This window comes from Vicia villosa, linkage group LG7 (assembly GCF_029867415.1).
Source record: "Vicia villosa cultivar HV-30 ecotype Madison, WI linkage group LG7, Vvil1.0, whole genome shotgun sequence".
Classification (NCBI taxonomy): Eukaryota; Viridiplantae; Streptophyta; class Magnoliopsida; order Fabales; family Fabaceae; genus Vicia; species Vicia villosa.
The window spans coordinates 97,152,202-97,176,736 of NC_081186.1; the positions used below are offsets into that span (position 1 = coordinate 97,152,202).

At 32.3% G+C, this 24,535-nt stretch overlaps 1 protein-coding gene across 1 annotated transcript; it reads right to left on the reverse strand.

The window, feature by feature from the left end:
* Positions 1–21,704: 21,704 nt before the first annotated feature.
* LOC131617932 (dormancy-associated protein 2-like) lies at positions 21,705–22,539 on the reverse strand. Its single transcript, XM_058889201.1, has 2 exons — positions 22,370–22,539; positions 21,705–22,262 (listed from the first exon to the last, which is right to left on the reverse strand). Exons 1-2 carry the CDS (start codon positions 22,479–22,481, stop codon positions 21,973–21,975), a joined length of 402 nt encoding a protein of 133 aa, XP_058745184.1. The 5' UTR covers positions 22,482–22,539; the 3' UTR covers positions 21,705–21,972.
* Positions 22,540–24,535: the final 1,996 nt, after the last annotated feature.

Below are 24,535 nucleotides of genomic sequence, written 5' to 3' on the forward strand. Positions count from 1 at the left end.
AGGAATGTTTAATATTTTATTTCAACTAAATAACTTCTCTATTACAATTATTGTGACTTCATGTTAAATGAAAGGCGGAATAATTCCATTTGCATCTCTCTAGAATAATTATGTGTTAGAACTTAGAATGCAGGGGAAATTTTAGTGTCAATGCATTTTTCCGTCCGCTTTTTTGGACTAACATAGCTCATGCAAAGTTTTGTTTGATTTCTTTATGTGCATGTTTCTATAATTCTGCTCTCTTGGGCTTGGGGTATAATCCGACTCCATGCGTCTGTTGTGCTATTAAACAGCATGTTACTTTTTTTTTTGGAATCTATCAAAGGGCTGAATGTAGATTGGGCATAATTATTTTGATTTATGGGGGTGTAAGTTGGATGATTTCTATAAGCTTTCTGTACTAGTTCAATTAAATTGCTTTGGGAGTTAGATTTGTAATGCAGCAGCAAAATCTGACGTGATATGAAATTTATTAACTAAGATTTCTTATGAGTAAACAAACTATCACGTGATTATGTTCTGATGGTGTTAATTTTCTATTGAAAGATTGGGCAGTATTTTCAAATCAAAGATTTAATGATAGTTAGTTAATATACATAACAATTTTATTTTGATCCATCCACCCCAAAAACTCTAGGTATGAAAACATGTTTAAAGTTCTCAACTCTTATTCCTCCTTTCATTTAGCATGAAATCACAGCAAAATGTACTCTTAACCAATTACTTTTTTGACCATCAAAATAGTCCTGAATATCTATAATCAATTTATTTGTTTTGTAGAAAAGTGAATGAGTGAAGACAATATAATTGTTACAGAGAAGTTATTTAGTTGAAATAAAATATTAAACATTCCTAAAGCATTTGAGAGAGATGGAAATGTAATTAATTTGTCATTTTGTCAACAAAGATATTAAGGTTTATCAATATAAACATACTGTATTTTTTTAAAATTAAAATTTTTGAAATAAATTTGCTACAAAATTTTATAGGTTCAAGTGTGATGCTGACCTTGGCCACGTGGCATGACACGTCAGCATATTGACACCCTAGCATTGCCACGTGGCGTGCCACGTCAGATTCTGTTAACGGTGTTAGACATAAGGGACCAAAAGTTTCGACGGAAAACTTTATGAGGACCATTCTTTGAAGGAAATTTTTTGAGGGACTAAAAACGAAATTTGAGATATTTAGAGGGACCAAAAACTTATTTAACCTTTTACTATTTTTTGATTGAAAATTATTACCTCTTTTTTTTTTACAAAAATGAGGGATTTACTTATTTTATTTTATATTTCTATTTAAAAAAGAAAATACTTTTTCTCTTGATTTTTAAACAAAATCGAGGGGTTATGCTACACAACTACAACAACAAATCTCTACCCTACATCCATAAAAGAATAATGCTCAAGGTATTGTCAAGACATTAATCCGTAACAAACTATCTTCATGCACCACTATATTTCTTATTCTCTTTCTTGTGAAAGCATTTGCCATGAAAACATTTTCTCAAGATAATGAAATCTTGAAACTTAAAGAAGGTTGGAAAAGTTCTCTATGGTGGATTGCAAGTGCAGAAAATCATTCTTACTTCAAGTTAAATAAAGAAGGGATATCAACCTTTGAATAACTTATTAGAAGTTTGATGCATTCAAACTATTGAACTTGAAAAGAATGCGCACAAAAGGTAAGTAACAAAATCTGGATTACAACCAAGATTTGTTGTTCTCCAAGAATAACATGACATGTTGTATTTTAATATTCAGTGTAAACAATATAATGTATTTTTTTTAAAAACTTATTCACCTCGATTTTCAATTTAAATCAAGGGGTCGTAAATACTTTTTAACCCAGTTTTTTCCATAACCGAGAGAAAAATTTAGCGTGTTTATTGAGGATATTCATCGTCCTTAAACAAATCTTTGTCGTCCATTTAATGAGTATCAACGCTCAAGACACTACCAATAGTGATCCGCATGAAAACATAAAAAACTTCCATTATAAAAGCATTCTGAATATCAAAAATTGATGATAAAACATCATGAAGCGCTTGGAACTATCTACATCCACAACTATATATCATGTTCTCTTTCTTGTTAAAGTATTTTCCAGGAAAAGTTCTCTTTGATGGATTTTAAGAGCAGAAAATTATTTGGGTTGAAGGTTTGTGTTCTTAAATATTTATTTGAGTAGAAAATTATTTATATATCTAACATTTTTTGTTTTATATCAGAAACAAATGCAAACAAAAGCAATTGAAAATATCTTGGCACTAACATTTGATCTTCCCTAAAACACAATGATTCAAAGGTCTAGCATCATATCTTCACTAACAAATTAGTTTTTACTTTGATATTCTGTGTAAAGAATGTTATATTCGGGGTAAACAATGTAGTTTGTAAAAAAATTAATTTATTGATATTATGTGTAAACAATATAAAATTTTTTAAAAAAACAAGAGGGTTCGAACCCATGTACAAATAACTTAACCCATCAATTTTTTTTAACCAAGAGGTAAAGTGACAACTTTTCATAACACCCTTTGTTACCTAGCTTTTGTAGACGAGACTAAATGCATTTCGTATTCGAGGTGAAATATGTTGTTTTGTAGTAGTGACATAAGTAAGGTGGTTGCTCCACATCAAGAGATCAAATCAACACTTTCACATATCATCATGCTGGAACATCTTGTTCCACATGATCATTACTCCTCATTTTTGCGATAATTTAGCGAAGGTTTGAAGAGAACCACAAAAGAACAATAAGATTCGGATCTAGAACAAAAGCTTGACAGAAATAACAGTAAGCTAGACTACTTATCAGAGTAGTAGCAGCATAATTCATTAGCATAGTCATAAATCATGAGGTTGCTACACACAATCGAAGCTTCATGAATCAATGCTCCATAATAGTGACTCATGCAATCACAAGGTCAGTCATGCATGAACACACAGTTAGCAGTCAGTAGTCAAGAGTCAACAGATACTATTAACACACATATCAACACATACAGTTAAGGGCCAGATCCCAAGCCAGATGCTTTAGCATGTGTGCACAGACAAAACAAGAATAGTTACTACGAAACACCAGTTGGTACCAATCACACAATAGTCATTAGCATATATTAGCACCACACATAACTCCACACATCAGTAGATAAAATACACTACCCTTCACCATTATAGTGGAGGTAGCAATAACAGGATGAGGAAAAAACCTCCAAAATTTATTCATCAAATGAGCATCACTAATAACTTCTATAAATGATAAGGAATACCAACATTCTAAACCTTAATCTCCTTCATCAGCCAAGAATAACAAGCTTCATCATTCAGTACTATCTTCAACAATTGAGCATCACCAATAAGCTCTATAAATTCATTATACTTTATTACTTCAATAAAAAATTCTTCTGCATCCTCATTTTTAGTTTCTTCCTCTTCTTCAGTTTTCTTTTCATTGTGATAAACTTGTAAATAGAGGAAACCTTGCTTCTGTCCAATTAATTAATTAATCAAAGTTTCACACGCTTTCCTTTATCATACATCATTCTATACTCCTTGCTTACTTTAACATTACACACAATAGTAATGTTCATAATAATTTCCTTGACCAGCTTTTCATAGTAAGGACTAGCATCATTTGCAATCTTCATTAACCCAGCCGGTTTCAGCAACTCCATAATCTCTTTACAATTAAGGGCTTCTTTACTTCGCTCTCTTTTACTAGCACTCCTTCTTTGGACAACATATTTCCCTTTTTAAACACTTGTTTCAAAATGAAATGAAACATTATCCATATGTGCAGAGTAGACATACACAATAATTCTCTTATTACCAACATTTCTCCTTATGTTGGACACAATATCCAAGACATCATTTTCGTCATTTGTCTCAGAGTCACTTGTTTGGACAAACTTTCTATTCACTTCAGACTTAATAAAGTCAACTTGTTCATTCTTCATATTAGGTAGAAACACAGTCACCAACATGTCATACAAGTTTTCTGGCACATCCTGGTTGACATCTGTTGAAAGAGTATTGTGGTGTACTTTCCGTTTATATCGTATCCACAGGGATTATTGCGATATCACCGCCGTCCTATAGCCTATTTTGTCTTGAGTTAATGTTACTTTAGTTTTGGGTTTGCAAAAGATCATTCAATCACTTTAGTAGCAAAGAGTAAATTAATGAAAGTTCTAAGTTAAAGAAAATGTATCAAGACTCGATTTCATCGACCTAAATTTGTATGTATCCTTATAAATATACGTATATGAACTCGGTAACGATCAATATAATTACGTATCGACGCCTATATCGTCCGTGTCCGCAACGATATACTCCCTCCGTTCCTTTTTAAATGTCGTTTTAGAAGAATTTTTTTGTTCCTATTTAAGTGTCGTTTTATAATTTAATGTTACAATTTGTCATTTATACCCTTATTTTCTCAATAACTCCACCTCAAATTTTTCAATTAATTATTGGAAAAAGAGAGTGAATGATTGAATTTATTTGGAAAGAGAAAAATAAATAAGGGTATAATAGGAAAAATAACTCTAATAATCCACTATCTTGGTTGAAGAGCTTTTTGCTAAAACGACACTTAAAAAGGAACGGAGGGAGTAGTTAGATTTACCGTATTGTTTAACCGACGATTTCTCCACCGTTTAAACAATAAAAATAACGTTTTAAAACCGATACTAAGTAAACATAAAACGCTAAATCCATGTCTGCAACTTATAGTTTGATAAATGATAGAGTTAGGTCTAAATACAAACATTGATATCTCAAACATTTATACCATAGAAAAGCTTTAATAAACAAACTAAACCATTTATATTGATCATCACTTGTTCATACACAATATATTCACAAGAAATACATACAAAAAGCTAGGAAGTTTACATCTTATCTTGATACAAATGAGATTTAGCTATCCATGAGAATGGTAGCTTGCTTAAGAAGGAAAGTATGAAGATCAACAAGCATCTACGGCGATTAATCGACGATCAAAGCTTCGAATCTCCAATTCTTCACTTGCTACAGTAGTTAGGGTTCAAGAGCTCTCAAAAAATATCATGAATGCATCAAATGTCACAATTGCACCTTATATAGTAAAACAGAATTCTGTCCAGGGCGCGTCGCGCCCCAGAGCGCGCTTCGCGCCATTACACTTAAGATAAATAAACCGCCCATGCGCGCGACGCGCGCAACTCTCTGGTTTGAAGCTCCAAAATATCTTGCCCAGGGCGCGACGCGCCCATATCTCCGCGCGATGCGCGCTCATCTCTGCCCAGCACTTTCTAATGAAGGCCAAAACATGCTCCAAACTTCCCAAAAAATGGCTAAAACCTACAAGATCACAACTAAAACACATATTATCATTTAAAAGAAAGCTTAAAATTATAAACTATAAATAATTATCTAAAACTTCAGGGAAATGTACGAATATACGATAAAAACGGTCGGAAGGTGCCATTAATTAAACTAAATATTAACACAATTTGGCACCTAACAACATCTTCATTGCCATCTTTGAGCATTTGGTTACTCCACAATAACTGAGTGCAACTACTTCCAGCATTTATATTTTGTGAATCAAACATGTTGTCTTTCATTTGTTTCACTTGAAAATCAAGAAAGTGGGTAACATCGTCTACCATGCCAACTCAAAGTTAGACTGCATTTGTTGAACAAATTCTCCAACATCATAATTGACACAGTGTTTTAAACATAAATGTGAACTATCATCAGATTCTCATTGTCTTCCAAATTGACACCCTCAATGTTGTTGATATAAGTAGTAGCATCCATATTGACTTCCACATAACCATCCTTCTTAATGACACCATTCTACTCAATGGCATCATTACTAACATCCAGATGGACTTCCATATTCAAGTACCTGTTGAGGAGGGCACTTTTCACATACATCTGATAAAGTTTGAACTTCAAAATATATGACAGTCTTGGTATCAATCTAATGACTCCAAGATGGACTATAGTCGTAAAAGTTTCAACATCATAACAAGTTCCACTTTCTTCAACAGACCACATGATGTTTCTAGTATTGTTAACAACTTGCTCCACATCCAGACCAATGAGATCAAAATATTCATCTTCATGGGGAGTTATTTCAGTTTGAATATCATCTATAGATTGTCAGCCCTTGGTAAGTAATCTATAAACCTTGTTGTTATTAACACACCCCATAAACATGCTTAGCCCATCTTCACATAATGTCTCAACAATTTTCTCCAGATCTTCTTATGCATGATCCTTCTTTCCCTTTGATACAAATTTTCTTTTCTCATCATGGTTATTAATAACACCACCATGGGCTATAATTTGTCAATATGTTAGACATGATGTCTGGAAATGTTTATCAACATCTTGATTCCCATATTGGATTGATAGGTTTCATCAGCAAAAGACTTTTGAATGAGATGATGGTTTCTTATAGGCTCATACATGAGTGGTTTCTTTGAGAAATCTCTCATTTTTTTAATTATAATAACCAAAAAAAAGTTTTTGGCTTAATTCATTAGTGAGGTGTTTAATTAATTTGGAGTCTTTTTGCAACTGTATAATTAATTAGATCTTTGGACCAATTGATTAGATGGTGGATAATTGAGTTTATAATCAGGTGTGATTGTTTCATAGTGATAGGTAACAACTCTATATCTAAACCTTCTACTTTGGGCCATTACAATCCATTATTTGTATCGTCTAATCGATTAGCCTAATTGATTAGGTCATTTATGTGGCCCTTGTATTGTTTCCAAATTTAAACATGTCTAGGCATATAAATAGATAGCTTCTCTATTAATTTTCCACATCATGAAAACATGAAAAACTTTATTTTCATTTTTTTCATAACCTCTCAAAATCTTTCATATTTTACTCATATATTTTAGGCATAGTGCTTTGTGAGGGTTCTTGAGTCTAATGAGGAATATTTTTCAGGGTGAGGGAAAAATTTTAAATTTAGCAAGAATATATGTTTTTCTCTTGTGTATATAATTCTTCCTTATGAAGATGGTATTTTAGTTTGGAGCTAAACCATTGAAAACAGTTTTGGTTGCATTTTGGGGATTTGTTTATGTCTACGTTTGGTTTGTGAGATCCACCATTGAAAAAACTTTCTTTTGGTTCTTGAAGATCAACAAGTAAAAATATCCCTGATGGTTTTGAGCTTGGCCTAGTTAAAACCTCTATTGATTCCAGATCAGCCTGATGAAAAAACTGAGTAGGTTCGAGATCATCCTGGTAAAAATATTGATCTAGTTTGTTTTAATCCAGTATAAAACCAAGTGTGGTTTGGAGGATATGCATAGGCAAAATCTCCATTTGTTGTGAAGACTGACGTCTTTAAATCGTGTTTGTTGTTTGGTTATAAGTTAATCCAAAACTTTATTTCCTTGTATAAGGAGTTTCGTGGGCAAAACCTTCTAAAAGCTCTCAAGCATAGTGGATTATTTCAAGATCAATTCTTAGGGACAAGATTAAGTCTTATTTGCCAAACCTATATATTTCTCTAGTGTTATTTCTCTTTACTCATCTCTTTATTTTCGAATCATTTACTTTAAATTTCCATTGCATTTTCAACTGTTTTTATAAAAAAAATTTAAACTCTAATTTATCATAGGATTTATTTTTAAATCAACATTTTCAAACCTTCACAATTCACTATGCTCTTGTGTATGGAGTCACATGGGAAAATAAGCTTCCCCATGATTATAGGGGAAAATTTTCCATATAACTCACGTTTACGAGGGAAGAGGGGGAAATAACTACTCCTTGGATCTAAAGACCAAAGCCTCAGGGAATTCTATATACACTTATTTCTTTGGAGGGAGAGGCCAGTTGATATCCAATTTTATACCCAGAAAATGATAATCAGAGATTCTCATATCTCTACGCGAGACAACCTGGGTTTTTTCTTCAATCAGGTAAATACAAATATTTCATATGTAAGAAATACAATAATTATCTTTTCACATGCAGAAACTGCAACAATTAGAATTATCATTTCACAATTACAATCACCATAACAATTAATTTAGCATCAATATTCCATACAACCTAATATCTTCTCCTTGCAATGAATCTAAAACTTCTCTCTACAATGAAATCAAACGAAATCAAATTCAAGAGCAAACTCCAAAAACCCTAAGAAATCAAATCAAGAACATTATCGCAAATTGGGACGTTAACGTTCCCGAGAAGGCTTTGGATTTTATACCTAAGTTGATAATTTGTGGTAGAAGGGCTTACCCTAGAGATTGAGATTATGTAATGTTTAGACAAGTTGCTGATAACTACTTTGGTTTAGACAAGGTTTTTATATAAAAAAAAAGTAAATTAGACCAACAAATTATTTTGTTTATAAAATTTCTTCTACTCAGTGCTGATGATAATGAATTTTTCTTGGTTTGAAAAGTTTGGGATTTTCAAAGAAGATGATGACTAGGATGCCATGCAAGCAGAAATTGACATCGTTAATAAAAAATAGACGAAAAAGACAAACATGATACGATTAGAAAATATAAAAGAGTAAATTGATCGTTTTAAAAAGTTATAGGTAAGGGACTAAAAAAAAATATTAAACCTATATTATTTAAAAAACCAAAGAACCACCTCATTTATCACATCAGTAGAAGAATTCATAAACACCAACTAACTCACGTACCTTAGACTCAATAATTTGGTCCCTATCACAATATATCATTAGTGAAGATGGGTTCCGAATCCCTATCACTATGTCACACAACCCCCGCCAACATGATAGGACCCCCCATTCCCATCACATTCTCTCTTCTCAAATATTTAATTAAAAATAAACAGATCTCGATTTGATGTTGTTCTTGATGTTATTGAAATATGAGTTTGTCTTTTCAGCATATTCTCCTTTTATAAAATAAGTTTGTTTATAAAATAAGTCTGATGGCTAGAGAGAGCCACAAATATTTCCTTCACCAATTGTGATTTTAGCATGAATGATATTTTTTCATAGGACTTTTTTATGAACTCACAAATCTTCTTTTATATGAAGGATAGTATTGTTTAAAGAGTTGTCCAGCACCAACTATTTTTTTAATAAAATTCAAAAATAGTAATCCCACCTTGTCTAATTAGGTGACCTTGGAGAAACTAATGGTATTAAATTGTATATTATTTCACTGTATCAATTAATGCTTAAAAAATCGAATCGAACCAATTAGTTCAACTGGTTGAATAGAGAATTAGAGGTGAATTCAGTTTGGTCAACCTTTTAAAATCGTTAGTGGGTTAAAACCTGAGTAAAATTGAAAAAAATAAATTAAACCGTCCAAAATCGTTCGAACCAAAGAATTAGAACTGATTTTAAACCACCCGGTTCAAAAATATCATCAAATTGACCATTTTTTTCAAAATTTAAAACATTAATTATAACCATTCACAAAAAATAATTCATTTTTTTCTACAACCATACAAACTTCTAAGTTTTATCATTACGTTATAGTTTTTCTTTCTACCACCCTCCATCATCTTCACACCGCCTCTTTCAAACATAGTCACACTGTTAAATTCAATATTAATTGTCGTTCAACTAAACATTGTCTGTCGTTGTTCAATTATGACGTATTTATCATCATTAAACTTACAATTTCCTACTGTTACTCAGTTAAATATATTGTATTATTTATTTTTTTAATTCTTTAATTATTTGATTTTATTTTAGGTATTATATTCTATTATTTTAATTTTGACTTGAATTGGTTTAACATATTTTAATGTAATTTCTTAATTTGTTTTAAATTATTCTTGAATGAAGGTTGAAATTGAGTGTACAATTGAGTGTACAATTTTATGAATACTATTGATGTTATTGTATTAATTTTGTAATAAATTTTTAAAATATTTATTTTATTAAATTGTGAATATATAATTTTATATGACATGTTTATGAAATTTAGTTTCTTATTATTAATTTATTAATAAACGATTTAATCATAGGTTTATCGATTGAATCTTAAAATTAAAGTTTTACCGGTTCGATCTCCGTTTTAACTTTTAAAATATTGGTATCAATAAATTATTAAATTTACTTTTCATATTATATTCATTTTTAAAAATCAAAAGAAATATTAATACTTTTAGAAATTGTCCCAAGTGGGCTCCGTAATATTTTCATCTATACCTTAGTAAAGAGGTTTCTTCATCAACCCTCTTACTCATACATGAACCTTCATAATTTTTTATAAGAACAAATTTATCCTTCACATTATTTATCTTTTAAATTTTATATTCGGTAAAAAATTCCTCTCTGTAAAATCGGGAAGAAACAAAAAAAATTAATAGTTATAAATTTTGCAAGAAAGGGTTTTATGCTTTTTTTACCTAATACTTAAAAACATGATATAAGGTTTTACAGAATTTTTGACAAAAATCCAAAAAAATCTTGAAGTTTTATTGAATTTTTTTGCAAAGATTCAAAAATATTATGCAGCTTTACCGGATATTTGGAAAATATTAAAAAATACTTTTGAAGTTTTATCGGGTTTTTAAGAAAAATCCGAAAACATTTTATAGTCTATCGGAATTTTATGAAAAGTATGGAGATTTTTTGAAGTTTTATTAGGTTTTTAGGAAAAATCCGAAAATAGTTTGAAGTTTTTCCAAATTCTTAGGAAAAGTCCAAAAATATTTTGAACTTTTATCAGATTTGTAGGAAAAATTCGGATTTTGCAAGATTCTAATGTTGGTATTTCCAGAGATTTAAAAAAATCCGAGAAACGTTGTTGTATACCAATTTTTTTTTGGAAAATCTGATATCCCGTGTTTTTTGCATAAACCTATAAATTCGATAGTTCAATATGCTTCAACCGTGTGGTCTCGATCCTGTTGGTTCCCCTCTGAATTTTACTTAGTTTTTCACCATTGAATTAATATGTTTTAGATAAATGTTTACTTTTTAAGTAGTTAAAATAGGTTTATGATATCTCAGACATGATAATTTGTTTTGGTGTATGTTGTAAATGTTAGATATTTTCCTACCGTGCTAACGTTTTGGCATAGACACAATCTGTTGGTAAATAACATGGTATTATTATTGTTACGATTTGTTACGATATTGCATATGGGAAGAGAGGAACGAAAGATAAATTGATTATGGATTGTGAGAGGAAAGTAAAGTACAAGTATAAGGATGTGATTGTAGGAAATTATACTATGAAAGTGAAATGTCCATTTATGCTGAGATCTGTACCAAACGAAAGTGGTTGGACGGTTACGGTTAGGTGTGGGTTTCACAATGATGTCTTATCTAAGGACTTACATAAGAATGACATATTAGGTCGTATAAAAGATCATGAAATAAATTTTGTGAATGATGTGAACAAATTCAACATGGCCCCCAAATACATAGTTGTTGCTTTGAAAGATAGAGATCCAGAAAACCTAACGAGCGTTACCAAAGCCTGCAAGGTAAGGTATACATAAAATACGAGCAAGAGAGGCCCGTTGACTGAAATACAACATCTACCTAGTCTTATTCACAAAGATAAATACATGTAGTAGATAAGAAACAAAGACTCCTCCAATGTTATTGTTGATATCTTTTGGGCACACCTTGATTTAGTCAAGTTGTTGAACATATTTCATCTTATGTTGATTTTTGGTTGCTAATACAAAACAAACAGGTACTTCTTATACCAAATGCTTCTATTTTAACTTATTTAATTCGAAATTTGTTAATGGTAGATGTTGATTTAATGTACATACAAAACAAACATGTACTGTGAGAGCAATATCCTCTCTTTGATGTTTTGAATGATGTCAAAACTAGGAAATATGTAGTACTTGTACATTGGACCTTATCTCTCTATGTCTAAAACTTTATGGCATTCGTTCGTGTTAGGAGTAGACTCCTATTTATAGCATTTTGAAAGAAAACTTTATGTCAAAAAGAAGTTAATACATATGGGTCTTGGAGTCGACACAACATTAAGTAGTCGAATCCCTCGAGATGTGGGTCGACTCCCACTGAAAGCTTTTTTGAAAATGAAATCTTAGTCCAAAATGAGTCGACTCCCAAGCATTTGGAGTCGATACATAACACGAAGGAGTTGACTCCCACGTGTTATGAGTTGACACCTACTTAAGCTTATTTCTATAAAAAATTATGTCCAGTACTTGGAGTCGACTTCCATGCAGTATGGGTCGACTCCCTTGCCTTGTGGTTAAACTCCTACTTTGAATGAGTCGACTCCCACTGTTTAAAATGTCCAATTTTATAATTTTGTAACACTAATTTTTCTAATCCATTCTTTCACACACTCACACATATATAGTCATCCATGCATTATTTCTCACTATTGAAACCAAAAATATACAAAGATTTTCATCTTCTTCATCCTCTTACATTGAATACATACAATAACTACACATAATCATATTTGTTGTGTGATCAAGAGATAGATTGATAAGGTCCAATTAGGATTTTGTGTAATCAATTGGGTTGAAAATTCTTTGAGGGTTTCAAGATAAATCCATTTGGGTTTTTTTCCAAGATCAAGGATTGATTTGGGAGTTTTACACAAGATTACGCAATTTGGATTCGGCTGAGTGAAAACTTTGAAGAATGGGGGTTCATTCAGAGGAGTAACGGTAACCTGAGGATCACTTTAGAAATCTTGGGTCATATAGTACATTCGCAATTTGGATTCAGCCGAGTGAAGGATTTGAAGAACGGGGGTTTGTAAAAGGAGTAGCGATAAACGAAGGATCAAACTGGAAGTATCAGGTTACTTGATCGAGCTCAAGATCAAATGGAGAGAAGAAGTTAGAATCAACATCAACCATAAGATTTATAGAGTTCGATTGCTACTTTTTCTCTTGTAAACAACTTTTGCAAAGGTTAAGTTTTCATTATCTCAACTCCTTTGGAATTGGGGGCCGACATACCCATAGAGAGGCCCATTGGGGAATCGCCTAAACAAATCCTTGTGTGTCTCTCTCTTTCTCACCCTCTCTTTTACGTTTATAAGAAAATTGTTAAACCGTTGATTATGCGATTGATACATAGAGATTATTTCTTTGTATACTACTTCAAACAATTTTGTTTATTTGATTACATTCTATGTGATTGTAATTGGTTTCTCATATCAACAAAACTAAAAAAATATGATTAGAATCGATTGCACATAAAGTGTTCGACAAATTGCTTAAGTCAAATTTTGTGTATTATTTCATTGGAAATTGATTACTACTGTGTGATTTATATTCAAACGCAAAATGCTGAAAATATATTAGTTTTCTTTCTCTTCTTACGAATTAGTTCTATCGGTTAACACATATTCAATCTTTTCAATACAATTCGGGATAGACGTTTGCCAACTCGGGATTGTTTCTGCATGCCATAGTTAAACATTTTTCAAAACAAAATTTTATAAGACAATTTTAATTGTGATATATTCATCCCCTCTAGATCGTAGCCTATCGTCTAACAACTAGTTTCACGAGCACCGATTTATCTTGTGCTTTGAAATCGCTTATTAGACAATGGATTCCAAATCTAAAGGGGCGTATAATAGAGCAGTCGTTTTCAATGGAGAAAACTATGGTTATTGGAAATATTGTATGTGTATCCATCTAAATTCCATTGATATGAAAGTATGGAGCTCCATCCAAAATGGTCCTTTTGAAATCACTATGACCAATGCAGCGGCATTGTCGTACCTTAACTGGAAGCACAATGGGATGTGAAAGATGTGAAAAAGTGGTCGTATTATTGGAAAGCAAGAAATGTTCTCCTATCCTCCTTAGGAGTTGATGAATATTATGGGGTTTCTCATTGTACGACCGTTAAAGTTATGTGAGACTCATTCCAAGTTGCCCATGGGGGTACAGATGAAGTCAAACAAGGTAGAATCAATACTTTGAATCAAGAGTTTAAACTATTTATATGAAGCACGGTGAAACAATTTCCGATATGCAAAAGAGGTTCATCCATCTTATAACCATTTGAATGCACTAAGTAAGTTTGTTTGTAATGAATTTCTACTAACAAAGTGTTGAGATGTCTTAATAGGGAATGGCAACCAAAAGTTACCGCAATCAAGGAAGCTAATGATCTATTGACATTGGATATCACTAATTTGTTTGGAAAGCTTGAAAAACAGGATCAACATCTCATTTGATTAGAGAAGTGTGAGAATAAGGTTAAGAAAGAAAAGAGCAAGGAGAAGGAGATAGACAAGAAGTAAATTTCTCTTATTACTTCTAGCTCTAAGTCCTCAATTAAAGAGCAAGTTGATAATGGATCTAGTGATGATGATTGCTCGGATGATGAAGAAATGGGGTTGTTTGTTAGAAGATACAATAGGTATCTCAAGAAGAATGGAGTGAAACATTTGAACAAAGGTCTCATAAACTATAGAAGACAATCAAATTCCTCAAAGCAAGATGAGAATAAGAAAGAAAAATCAAAGACTTCATGTTATACTCCATTCACTCTCATATATAAGCAACTTTACAAAAAAACTCACCCTTTAAGAAATATGTATAAATGCATTTAAGTATTACACTTTTTCTAATGTTATCCCTACTTTTTGCTTTGGAAATTGTTAAAAACATGGAAATGTGAAAAATAATAGGGTATATTTAGAATAATGGAACGTTAGGTCACTACAAACCGAATTGTCCATTGTTTAAGAAAGATAAAAGAAATGGCCAATACAAGAAGTCTATCAAGCCTAGTAGAGCATACATTGTTTAAGAAAGTGATAGTGAATCTTCAAGTGAAGATAACTCAAGTTATGATGATGAAATAGCAAACTTTTGCCTCACGGCCCATCATCATAAAAGTAAGAATAAAGATAAAAGAAAAGGTCAATACAAGAAGTCTAAGTAGCCTAGAAGAGCATATATTACTTGGGAGACTGATAGTCAATCCTTAAGTGAAGATAGCTAAGGTGATGATAATGAAATTGCAAGCTTTTCCCTCATGGCCCATCAAAAGAAAAAGAAAGTAAGTCACTCTAAACAAGAACCTATTGAAAATATTTCTTATTCTGAATTGCAAAATGCATAGTACGTTTGCTTGATATTGTAGGTTGAATGTCTTGGCTCCATGGAAAGAATGTAGTTTCTTGATAGTGAATGTTCAAGGCATATGGCGGGTGACATCTCCTTATTCATTGACTTTGTGGCAAAGAATAAGGTTTGTAATCTATGAGGACAATAAGGGTTACCTCTTTGGAAATTTACAGCATAGTACGTTTCTTCTGTATATCCCTCTAAAACACAGTTGTCATTAGCATGCCATTGCCCATAAAAATCACACTATAGTGTTCGAACGCGCCTAACACTAGCTAAAACAATAGCTGGTACAACTATTTGTTTTGAAATAACCTCAAGTTGTGTTAAAAATGATATATTCGAATCTAATTCAATTGGTTTAACAATTCGGTCACTTTTTAAGTGAAACCCATTCGAACATATTCTTTCAATTAACTCTTTTACAACTAATTCATTATTATCCCTATGGTACCTCTAGGTGAGGCATCCAAAAACATTTTCATTTGAGCTTCTAGATCTCTAGTGAAATATTGCATCTGTTTCATATTGCTCATGTTGTGATTTAGACATATTTTGAGTAATAGTTTAAATCTTTCCCATGATTCATACTGAGATTCCGTATCAACCTACTCAAAATTGGAGATGTTGGCCTTTCTTTCCACATACTTAGAAATAGTGAAAAACCTTTCTAAAAACTTGTCTTCTAACTCAATCTAGGTTTGAATGGTTCCATTTGGTAAACAATATAGCCAATCTTTTTCCCTTCTGGTTAAATAAATTCCAAACAACCTCAACTTGAACTGGATCTCAATTAGTCCATCTAGTTTGCACATAGAACAAGTCTCATAAAAATTAATCAGATGCTCCCATGGATATCTAATAGCACTTCATTCAAACTAGTTATCACTCAAACCTGCAAGAGCAACATTTTTAATGTTAAAAGTGATAGGATTAGCCAAGTGGAACCTGAGAGATATTCGTTCAACTTTATTTCTCCTGCAATAGTCTCCCATATTGGAATTCTCCAAACCTATGGACAATTTTGAATCAATCTTGATAAACAAGATTCAATCAACCGATTAAATTCCCTCTTGTTCTTCACTCTTCACTCGAGTGAATCAACCAACCTTGATTGCAAGTTGATTCTCGATGCATAATGATAATGGAAGAAGAAAGAAAAGATGAATTGGGAAGAAAGGGGGGGGGGGTTTAATGAAAAATATGGGAAGAAGAAAAAATTTTGTGCAGAGCTTCTCCCTGCTTCTCACGTGAGAATTTCATTGAAATATGCAACTGCAAGTATATACAACATTAGGAGTTACACCTTATTTATAGACTTTGAGTTTGCTTGCTCCCTAAGCAAAACCTAAAAAATACAAAGCCCAAAATACTTAATTTTGCTAAAACTACAAAATTAGGCATGGGTCGAAGTCCATGTCGAGGCTAACTCCTTCGACATTTCAACAACTACGCAACTTCGACACACACTAGGCTATTTCGGCACTACCTTATTTTGCCGAACAATTTGCTTCAACATAAAGAATTGCATGCTCAACATCCCATTGTCTGTCTAACTGGACTGGCCATGACTCTTTCGCCTTGTTCTTTCCTTATTAATCGATCTAGCTAAACTGTTCTTATTGTTTTTGTTATTGTGGTTACTCTAATTTGAACATCACATAAACAAAACAAAAAATACATGTGTGGCTACATTAATTAATAATAACTTAAAAATAAGAAGAAAAAAAACTAAAAATAAGATAACAACAATAAAAGAATAGAAAATAAAAATAAAGATAGAAAATAAAAAATTCCAAGTATTAATAAACAAAAAATGTAAAATAGAAAATAAAACAAACTAAAATAAAGATAAAACACCAAATAAATAGAAAACAAATAACAAACTAAAACAAAAAATAAATAAAAAAAACTAATCAAGTACAAAAATGACCCTATAATTTATAATAAAAGAGAAAATAAATAAAAACAAAGAAAATATAAAACTAAATCTAAAAATCAATAAAAAAGCAAATGAAACACTAAAGTTGTCTTATTGAAATAATTCAATTAACAATCCCTAATCCTTGGTTACGAAGCCAAAAATTTAATGAAAATTATAACAAGTTTACTAATCTCATCGAAGTAATAAACTATTTTGTCTCCATAGGAATTGTAAATTTTAGACAAAGTAATTATAATGCATATTAAAATATTAGACAAGGTAATTTTAGACAACGTACGAAACTTCGAACATGATCAAATTATTAGACAAACGTCATAATGTTAATTGTGCCAAAAAAGAAGAAGCTTATTTCTTCATAATTTCTCAATTTTGCTACGTTTATTCAACTTCTTCACTTTCTTTCTATTTCTTTTCCATTTTAGCTAATATTATGCTAAAAATTAACTCGATTGAATAAAAAATACTCCTAAATATTATGTAATGATAAAGTGTCATAAGTAAGTATCCTTTTCTCTTTCATTCTTATCTATAACACCCTTCTATTTTCAGAACTATTGTACTATGCTATAAACCCCTCTAATTACGAATTATGACTAATTTAATGGGTTTAAGTTTATATAATGCCTTGTCAAACTCAAAATATGCTCTCCTACATTTTTATAATTTTCTACATAATCTAGTTTATAATTTTGTGCATTTTTACTTTTATGCAAAAGTCTCCATCGAAGCAAGTACTTGGTTGTATCTTCTCTTATCATTTCTTGGAATATGGGTTGGAGAAGGTGCTAGTAAGAGGAGAGTGTGGAAGGATGTGGTTGCTAATATCAAGTCAAGATTGTCGTCTTGGAAGGGGAGAAACATATCCATAGGCGGAAGGGCGACTCTTATTGGATCGGTGCTTAATGCTATTCTAATTTTTACTCTCTTTTTTTTTAAAGCTCCAAGCAAAACTATCCAAGAGATTAGAGGTCTCCTTAGTAATTTCTTGTGGAATGGGAATGTGAACAAAAGAAGCATCCATTGGGTGAAGTGGGAGAATGTTTGTAAACCAAATGAGAAAGGCGGGTTAGGTATTAGAGATGTTGGCGATATGAATAGATCTCTTCTTCTCAAATGGAAGTGGAGAATTTTGAAGGAGGATAATGCAATTTGGAGTAGATTTCTACTTTTGAGATATCAAAATCCGAAATTTAAAGTGCTAGCATCTAGTGGGGAAGTTCTAAACCGGGACGATTCTAGTTGGTGGAAAGATATCATTCTTAACGATTTCAAAGAGGAGGATTCCGTTGATGGCTTCAACGATTGGGTAATATGTGACTTCAAGCAAGGCAACACCAATCTTTTTTGGCATAGTAGTTGATTGGGTGATCAAACTCTTCGCGAATCCTTTCCGCTTTTGTTCGATCTTTCAACCAATAAACTTTGCAAGGTTAGCGAGGCCATTTCTTGGAATAACGGTGTTTTCTCTTGGAATTTAGGTGCTCCCATGGGTATTGACGGCTTGGACTTTTTGGGGCCGAATTTGCTTCATCAAGCCACAAATGGTACCTCCATGGCCATTTCTCTTCCTATGAGGTATCTAAAAGTGTTGTTGGATAGAATTATTCCGAATACCGTGGACCATGATGATTTCCATTAGAAACTAACTTCTAACGGCGTGTTCTCGGTAGCAAGCGTGTCTTCTTTGGTGTCCAACGCTAAAGATATAGCATGGCCAACTAATACAATCAAATTGTTGGAAGTCATGTGGAAAGCAAAGATACCGAAAAAGGTTAAAATTTTCTCTTGGAGATTCTTTATTGAAAGACTCCCTCTAAAAGATCTTTTGGCTTATAGAGGTATTAATCTTACTTCTCTTGATTGTCCTTTTTGCTCTTATCACCCGGAATCTTCGGAACACCTCTTCTTCCAATGTCAATTAACAAAAGCGGTTTGGGAGAGAATCTAGACTTGGTTGGGTAATGACTTGGAGTTCACTTTGGAAGAGTTCAAAAGCTTCGGTTGCATTCAAGAAAAGGCGAGGAAAACCAACATTAGAGTTAAACTAAATTCAATTTGGTTAGCCCTAATTTGGTGCATTTGGACCATGAGAAATGCTATTATTTTTTATAATGCTTCTTTTAGCTTTGAAACGGTTATCTCCAATATTTTGTTCTTCTCTTGGAGATGGTTATGTAATAGTGATTCTACAACTAGGAGTATTTTTTACAATTGGTACAAGTTACCCCTAAACTGTTTCAACTCTATTTAGAGTTCCCGTTGTAAGGGTTGCACCCCTAGTGGGATTTCTTATATCATTGCTTATTAAAAAAAAATCTTCTCTTATCATTTCTCTATAATTCATCTGCCTTTATCTTATTATACGTAATGCTAGGATCAATAATCATGCTTGCTCATATCTTAAATATGTGTGCGTAGTATTATCATATATTTATGACCGTGAGGATTTCAATCTATTCATTCCTGTAATAACATGAATTCTTATAACATAATTATTAACGAGAGTTTACATGAGCGAGTCATGTAAAACCAATTATCTTGAAACTATATTTACAAGAATCTGTTTTACAATATGAATTTTATCTGTTTAACGAATGTCTCTACAAAAAGTAGAGGAAATTTGAGATATAAATTCATGGAATAAAAGGTGAAGGTTGATATCTGAATTTTAAATAATAAACGAGTAGACCGACACATGAAAATAAATTAATTTTTTTTGAAAAAACGCATACAAATGCAAAGAGAAATTCTTAACAAGTCTTGTCGCTAAAACAGACCTTAGAAATAGGAGGATTTAGAGACTAAGAATACAACCCTACAGGGCCGACCCAAACAAGCCGGGGGCCCTGTTATAAATTTTAAAAAAGGCCCAAAAAAATAAAAATTAATACCAAAATTGTGAAAATAAAAATTATTTTACACCTACCTTTAAAAACTCGGTGTAAAATGTTTTCTAAAGAATAATTATTTAATACCTACTTTATAAAAAAACAGGTGTAAAACGTATTGTTTTAATTAAAAAAAATAAATGGGGCCCCCAAATTTTTGGGGCCAGCACTGCAGCCCTTGCTGCGCCTACTAAAGGCCGGCCCTGCAACCCTATACTTCGAAAGAAGATATAACCTATCGTTTTCTCTTATTTCTTTGAAAACTAAAATTTGTCAAAATAGAATTAAAAGCATTGTTTGACTTAATATGTCTCAAAGACGAAAATCAATCATGATTTTATATCTTGTCTTTTAATTAAATTTGAAATCAATCAAAATCAATTAAACCAAATTGATCATTGTTTTATTTAATTAATGAAAAAGATAAATTTAGTACTCCAAACGGTTCTTAGTAGAAGATGATTGGTGGGACAGTGTTCCCCTATCCATTAGGAAGATTATGTTAGAAACTTGCAAGGACTACATTCGCTTTATTTAATGCTCGAGGGTTTCGGTTTTTTATCCCCATTTTTTTTTTTGTGTATATCACTTTTTTACTTAAATATATTGGCTGAGATTGGCAGCTTGCTGCCAATACTCTATAAAAAAAAATGAAGTTATTAAGCATTTTTTATATATAAAAAATTGCTATCTTAGACACTAATTTTTACACTAAATACCAACACATGCACCGTACATCGTATTTAGGGGTGGCAAATGAGGATTCCCTCGACCTAACTGTGAGGCATCATTAACAAATTTCTTTCTTTCTCACAAGTGTGTGTTGCTAGCTCGATTCTACTGTCATGTTATTTAGTTGTTGAACTTGATCAACTTGCCAACTGGGTACGTGATAGGCAGGATCACGGCAGAGCCGTCACGAGGACGCGTTAGCATGAAATGACTCGTGTTGATCGCAGTAAGCAATGGTGGAGGCATGTTGGACTGGGATAGTGCCACATATCCAAGGCAGTCGCGATAGCAACATCCACGGGAGAAATTGAGGATGTTGAAAATTACCAAAACACCTTCTGGTACAAAGTGAACCTTTCAGACGAAGTGTATGCTAGAGGAATCAGTTGAAGTGATAGAAGTCGACTAAGTTGGGAGGATGCTGGGATTGTTAGACATAAGAGGAGAAATTGTCACGGAGTAATTGACACCCGTCCCGTTTAGGCCCGTCTCGCAAAAGTTCACAAGAAAATGGAACAGAACGAAGCGGTCATAATTGAGAGTGCGGAACTAAAATCTTGGTCCACCCCGCAAAAAGTGAAGGCAGGGCGGACTAAGCCCGCGGACACTACATTTTTCAAATCTAAAAATGTAAAATTTATGTCAATGCCCCTGCCCGCAAAATCTCACATAAAAAACAGGGCGGGACGGAGCGGTCACACTAGCGGGTGATGGTCTAAAACTTTTACTCGCCCCATTTTATACGGAGGACAAAACGGACATGTTCAACGAATGTAAAACCTTACACTTTTTGTGGTTAATACAATAATAAAATTGATTAATGATACAATACAATCTTATATTTATTTTATAAAATAAATGTTAAATAAAAATATTCTTTTATAAGTTATTTTTTTAATAATTTTTTTAAAATATATTGTTCACCAAGATAAACACTATAGATGTAAGTATTTGGTGTAATAATTTTTGTCAAGATAGCATTATTCTATGCTTATAGGTGAATTTTCTTATTAAACAACTTCATCCATATGGATATATAAGTTGTAAAGGAGGGAAAGTATTAGGAAAATGATATTTGATATAATTTAACTCATAACACATTCACCATTTTTATTAAAACTTAAAACTTAAACTCATCATCACATGTACATAGTGATGATGTAGTTAAACATGATTTTCACATACGTGAATTATCTATACTATATAGTGGCAAGATATATAATACACAACAACACAAATTGCTGTCTATCTATACCTCTTATGATCAGCACACAGCATTATTTATTCATAAAACTACTAAGAAAGTGGATCATGCAGGATGATATGATACTCAGTTATGAGTGTTGTCCTTGGGTTGCACATCAACAGCTTCACCAGCATATGAGCAACACCTGCAACCCCCATAACGCCCACCACAACAGCCGTATCGGCATCTACCTCCACCATGGTAACCACCACCACCATTGTAACCACCACCAGGACCTCCGTGGTAACCACCACCACCACCATTGTAACCACCACCACCATTATATCCTCCACCTCCGTTGTAGCCACCACCCGGACCGTAGCCTCTACCACCATATTTGGCATCATTTACTTCATGTGACTTTTCAACAACCTCTGCAAATGCAACATTATGTATATATAAAACCTAAATTTTGAAAAATGTTCATGAAAAATGTATATATTAAACCTATATTAAGAAAAATAATGTATAACTAGCTCACCATCTTTTGTATTAGTGGAAGTCTCAGTTAAGTCCCTAGCTGACACCTCTGAGGAGATAAGAAGAACCATGGCCAATAGACCAAGGATGAGGATTGCATTTTTTGAATCCATTGTACTCAACTCAAGATCAGTTGAAATGTGATATTTGGTAGTGAAGGATGAGAAAAATAGTAAGAAAGTGTGATCTATATATAGTGGAAGGAAGTAAGTAGTTGGGATGGTAGCTAGTATGTATTAATTCAATCTTATCTTGAAATAGTGAAGTAAGATGTTTATGTTTTAATCTTTGATATTCATTTTGGGTAGTAAAGATTGAAGGCTAAGTAATGTAGCAGTGCAGTTATTGTTTGTGCCATGTCTACTTGCTGTTAGCTGAAAGTGACAGTGAGTATTGAAAGCATGGTACTTTTAGTTCACACTAGCTATCTCGTGGAACTACATTCCAAGTAATCCAATGTCCATACAGTATACATGCATCCATGAAACTTTTATAAAAGTGAAAAATAGAGTATACAGTTATTTTATTCTCTTAATATCAAATTTAATATTTTTAAGTATTGATTTTATGATTTTACTCGTCGTCATGATATATAAAATAGTGTAGATGTTTAGATATTATTTTTTAACTTTGACGTATAAAAAACATACCAAAAAAAAAAAAAAAAACTCATGAAAAAGTTTGGATATATAGCATCCAAAAATCCTTTTTGAGATCACATTTGAAGTTTGACACGACAACACCACTACTATTACGGAAAACACATATTATCACAGTTGTGAAAGCATTATAACTATGGTTGACCAACCGTGGTAAGATAGTGTGTGGTTGTAAGTAGACTATTTACAATTATGGTATATTAGTCGTGGTAATAAACTGAAAAATGTGCTACATATAACTACGGTTGTAATAAACAACCGTGGGGAAAAGTCAGTCAACCCACTTTTTCATTTTTGTCACATATTTTTGCCCGACTAGATTAATAACTTTCATCACATTATGTAATATTAAATATTTTTAACATAACAACAACAACAATAACAAAATAAATAAATAGAACTGTTAAACAAGAACATTTTACCTTACACAACACCAACAACTAATGTTGCAAAGTTGAATCCATGCTTTCCATACCTCGTTTAATTTGGAGAAGAGATGATGAAGTACAGAAACTCGTTAATGGAAGAAATATTTTTGAGTTTCGTTTATGAAAGAAATGATCTTTTCAAGTTTGGTTTAGCGGAGAAATAATGTTTTGTAAATGGAAGAAGTTTGGAGGCAGAAGATGAAGTTTGTCTAAGTACGTCAGGGGCAAAAGTGAATGAACTAAGAGTGTTATACATCTTTAAAAAAATAAGAAAGTGATGGGATCCGAACTCATGATCAGACGTCACTTTTTTCCATGGTTGGAATTCCAACCATGGTGAAACGTGACTTAAAAATATGTTAAATAAATGAAAAATAATGGTGCTGAGATTTGAACCCATGATCATATGCCACTTTTCCCCACGGTTGGAATTCCAACTGTGAGTTAAGGTGATGTCTTCCTATGTCACTTTTCACTACGGTTAAAATTTCAACGTAGTTTAAAGTGATGTCTTCTTACTTTTGACCACGATTGTATTAAGTACCATGGTGAAAAATATTTTTAAAAAAATGTTGGCACCTAAATATCACCTACTAAGCTACTTCGGTTGATTGAATAGTCGAGGTAATAACATGTAATAAAAGATATATTTTGTAGTAGTGGATGTTATCTCATAACGAACCAACAAAGTATAGGTTGTTTATTCACTATACTTTTGCCTTTGTTGCTCTGAACATGTTTGAAAAATTATTTGATAAAATAATACTGCAAAAGTGGTGATTTTTCCTTTAATGTTGCGGTCATATATGAAAAGTTTCCACAAATTTTGTCCAAATTACAAAATAATTGGTCATTCCATTCACCAATACCAATGAAACTTAATGATAAACACGGTTTTGCGTCGCATTCAAAGTGACTTCTTATGGAAAGGGAAGGAAGATAAAAGATCGATCTATTGGGTGAGTTGGGCCACGGTTTGCAAACCTAGTGATCATGGTGGGCTTGGTGTTAAAGATTTTGGTGTTGTGAATCTAGCGTTGTTGAATAAATGGAAATGGATAATTTTGAATGAAAATGATT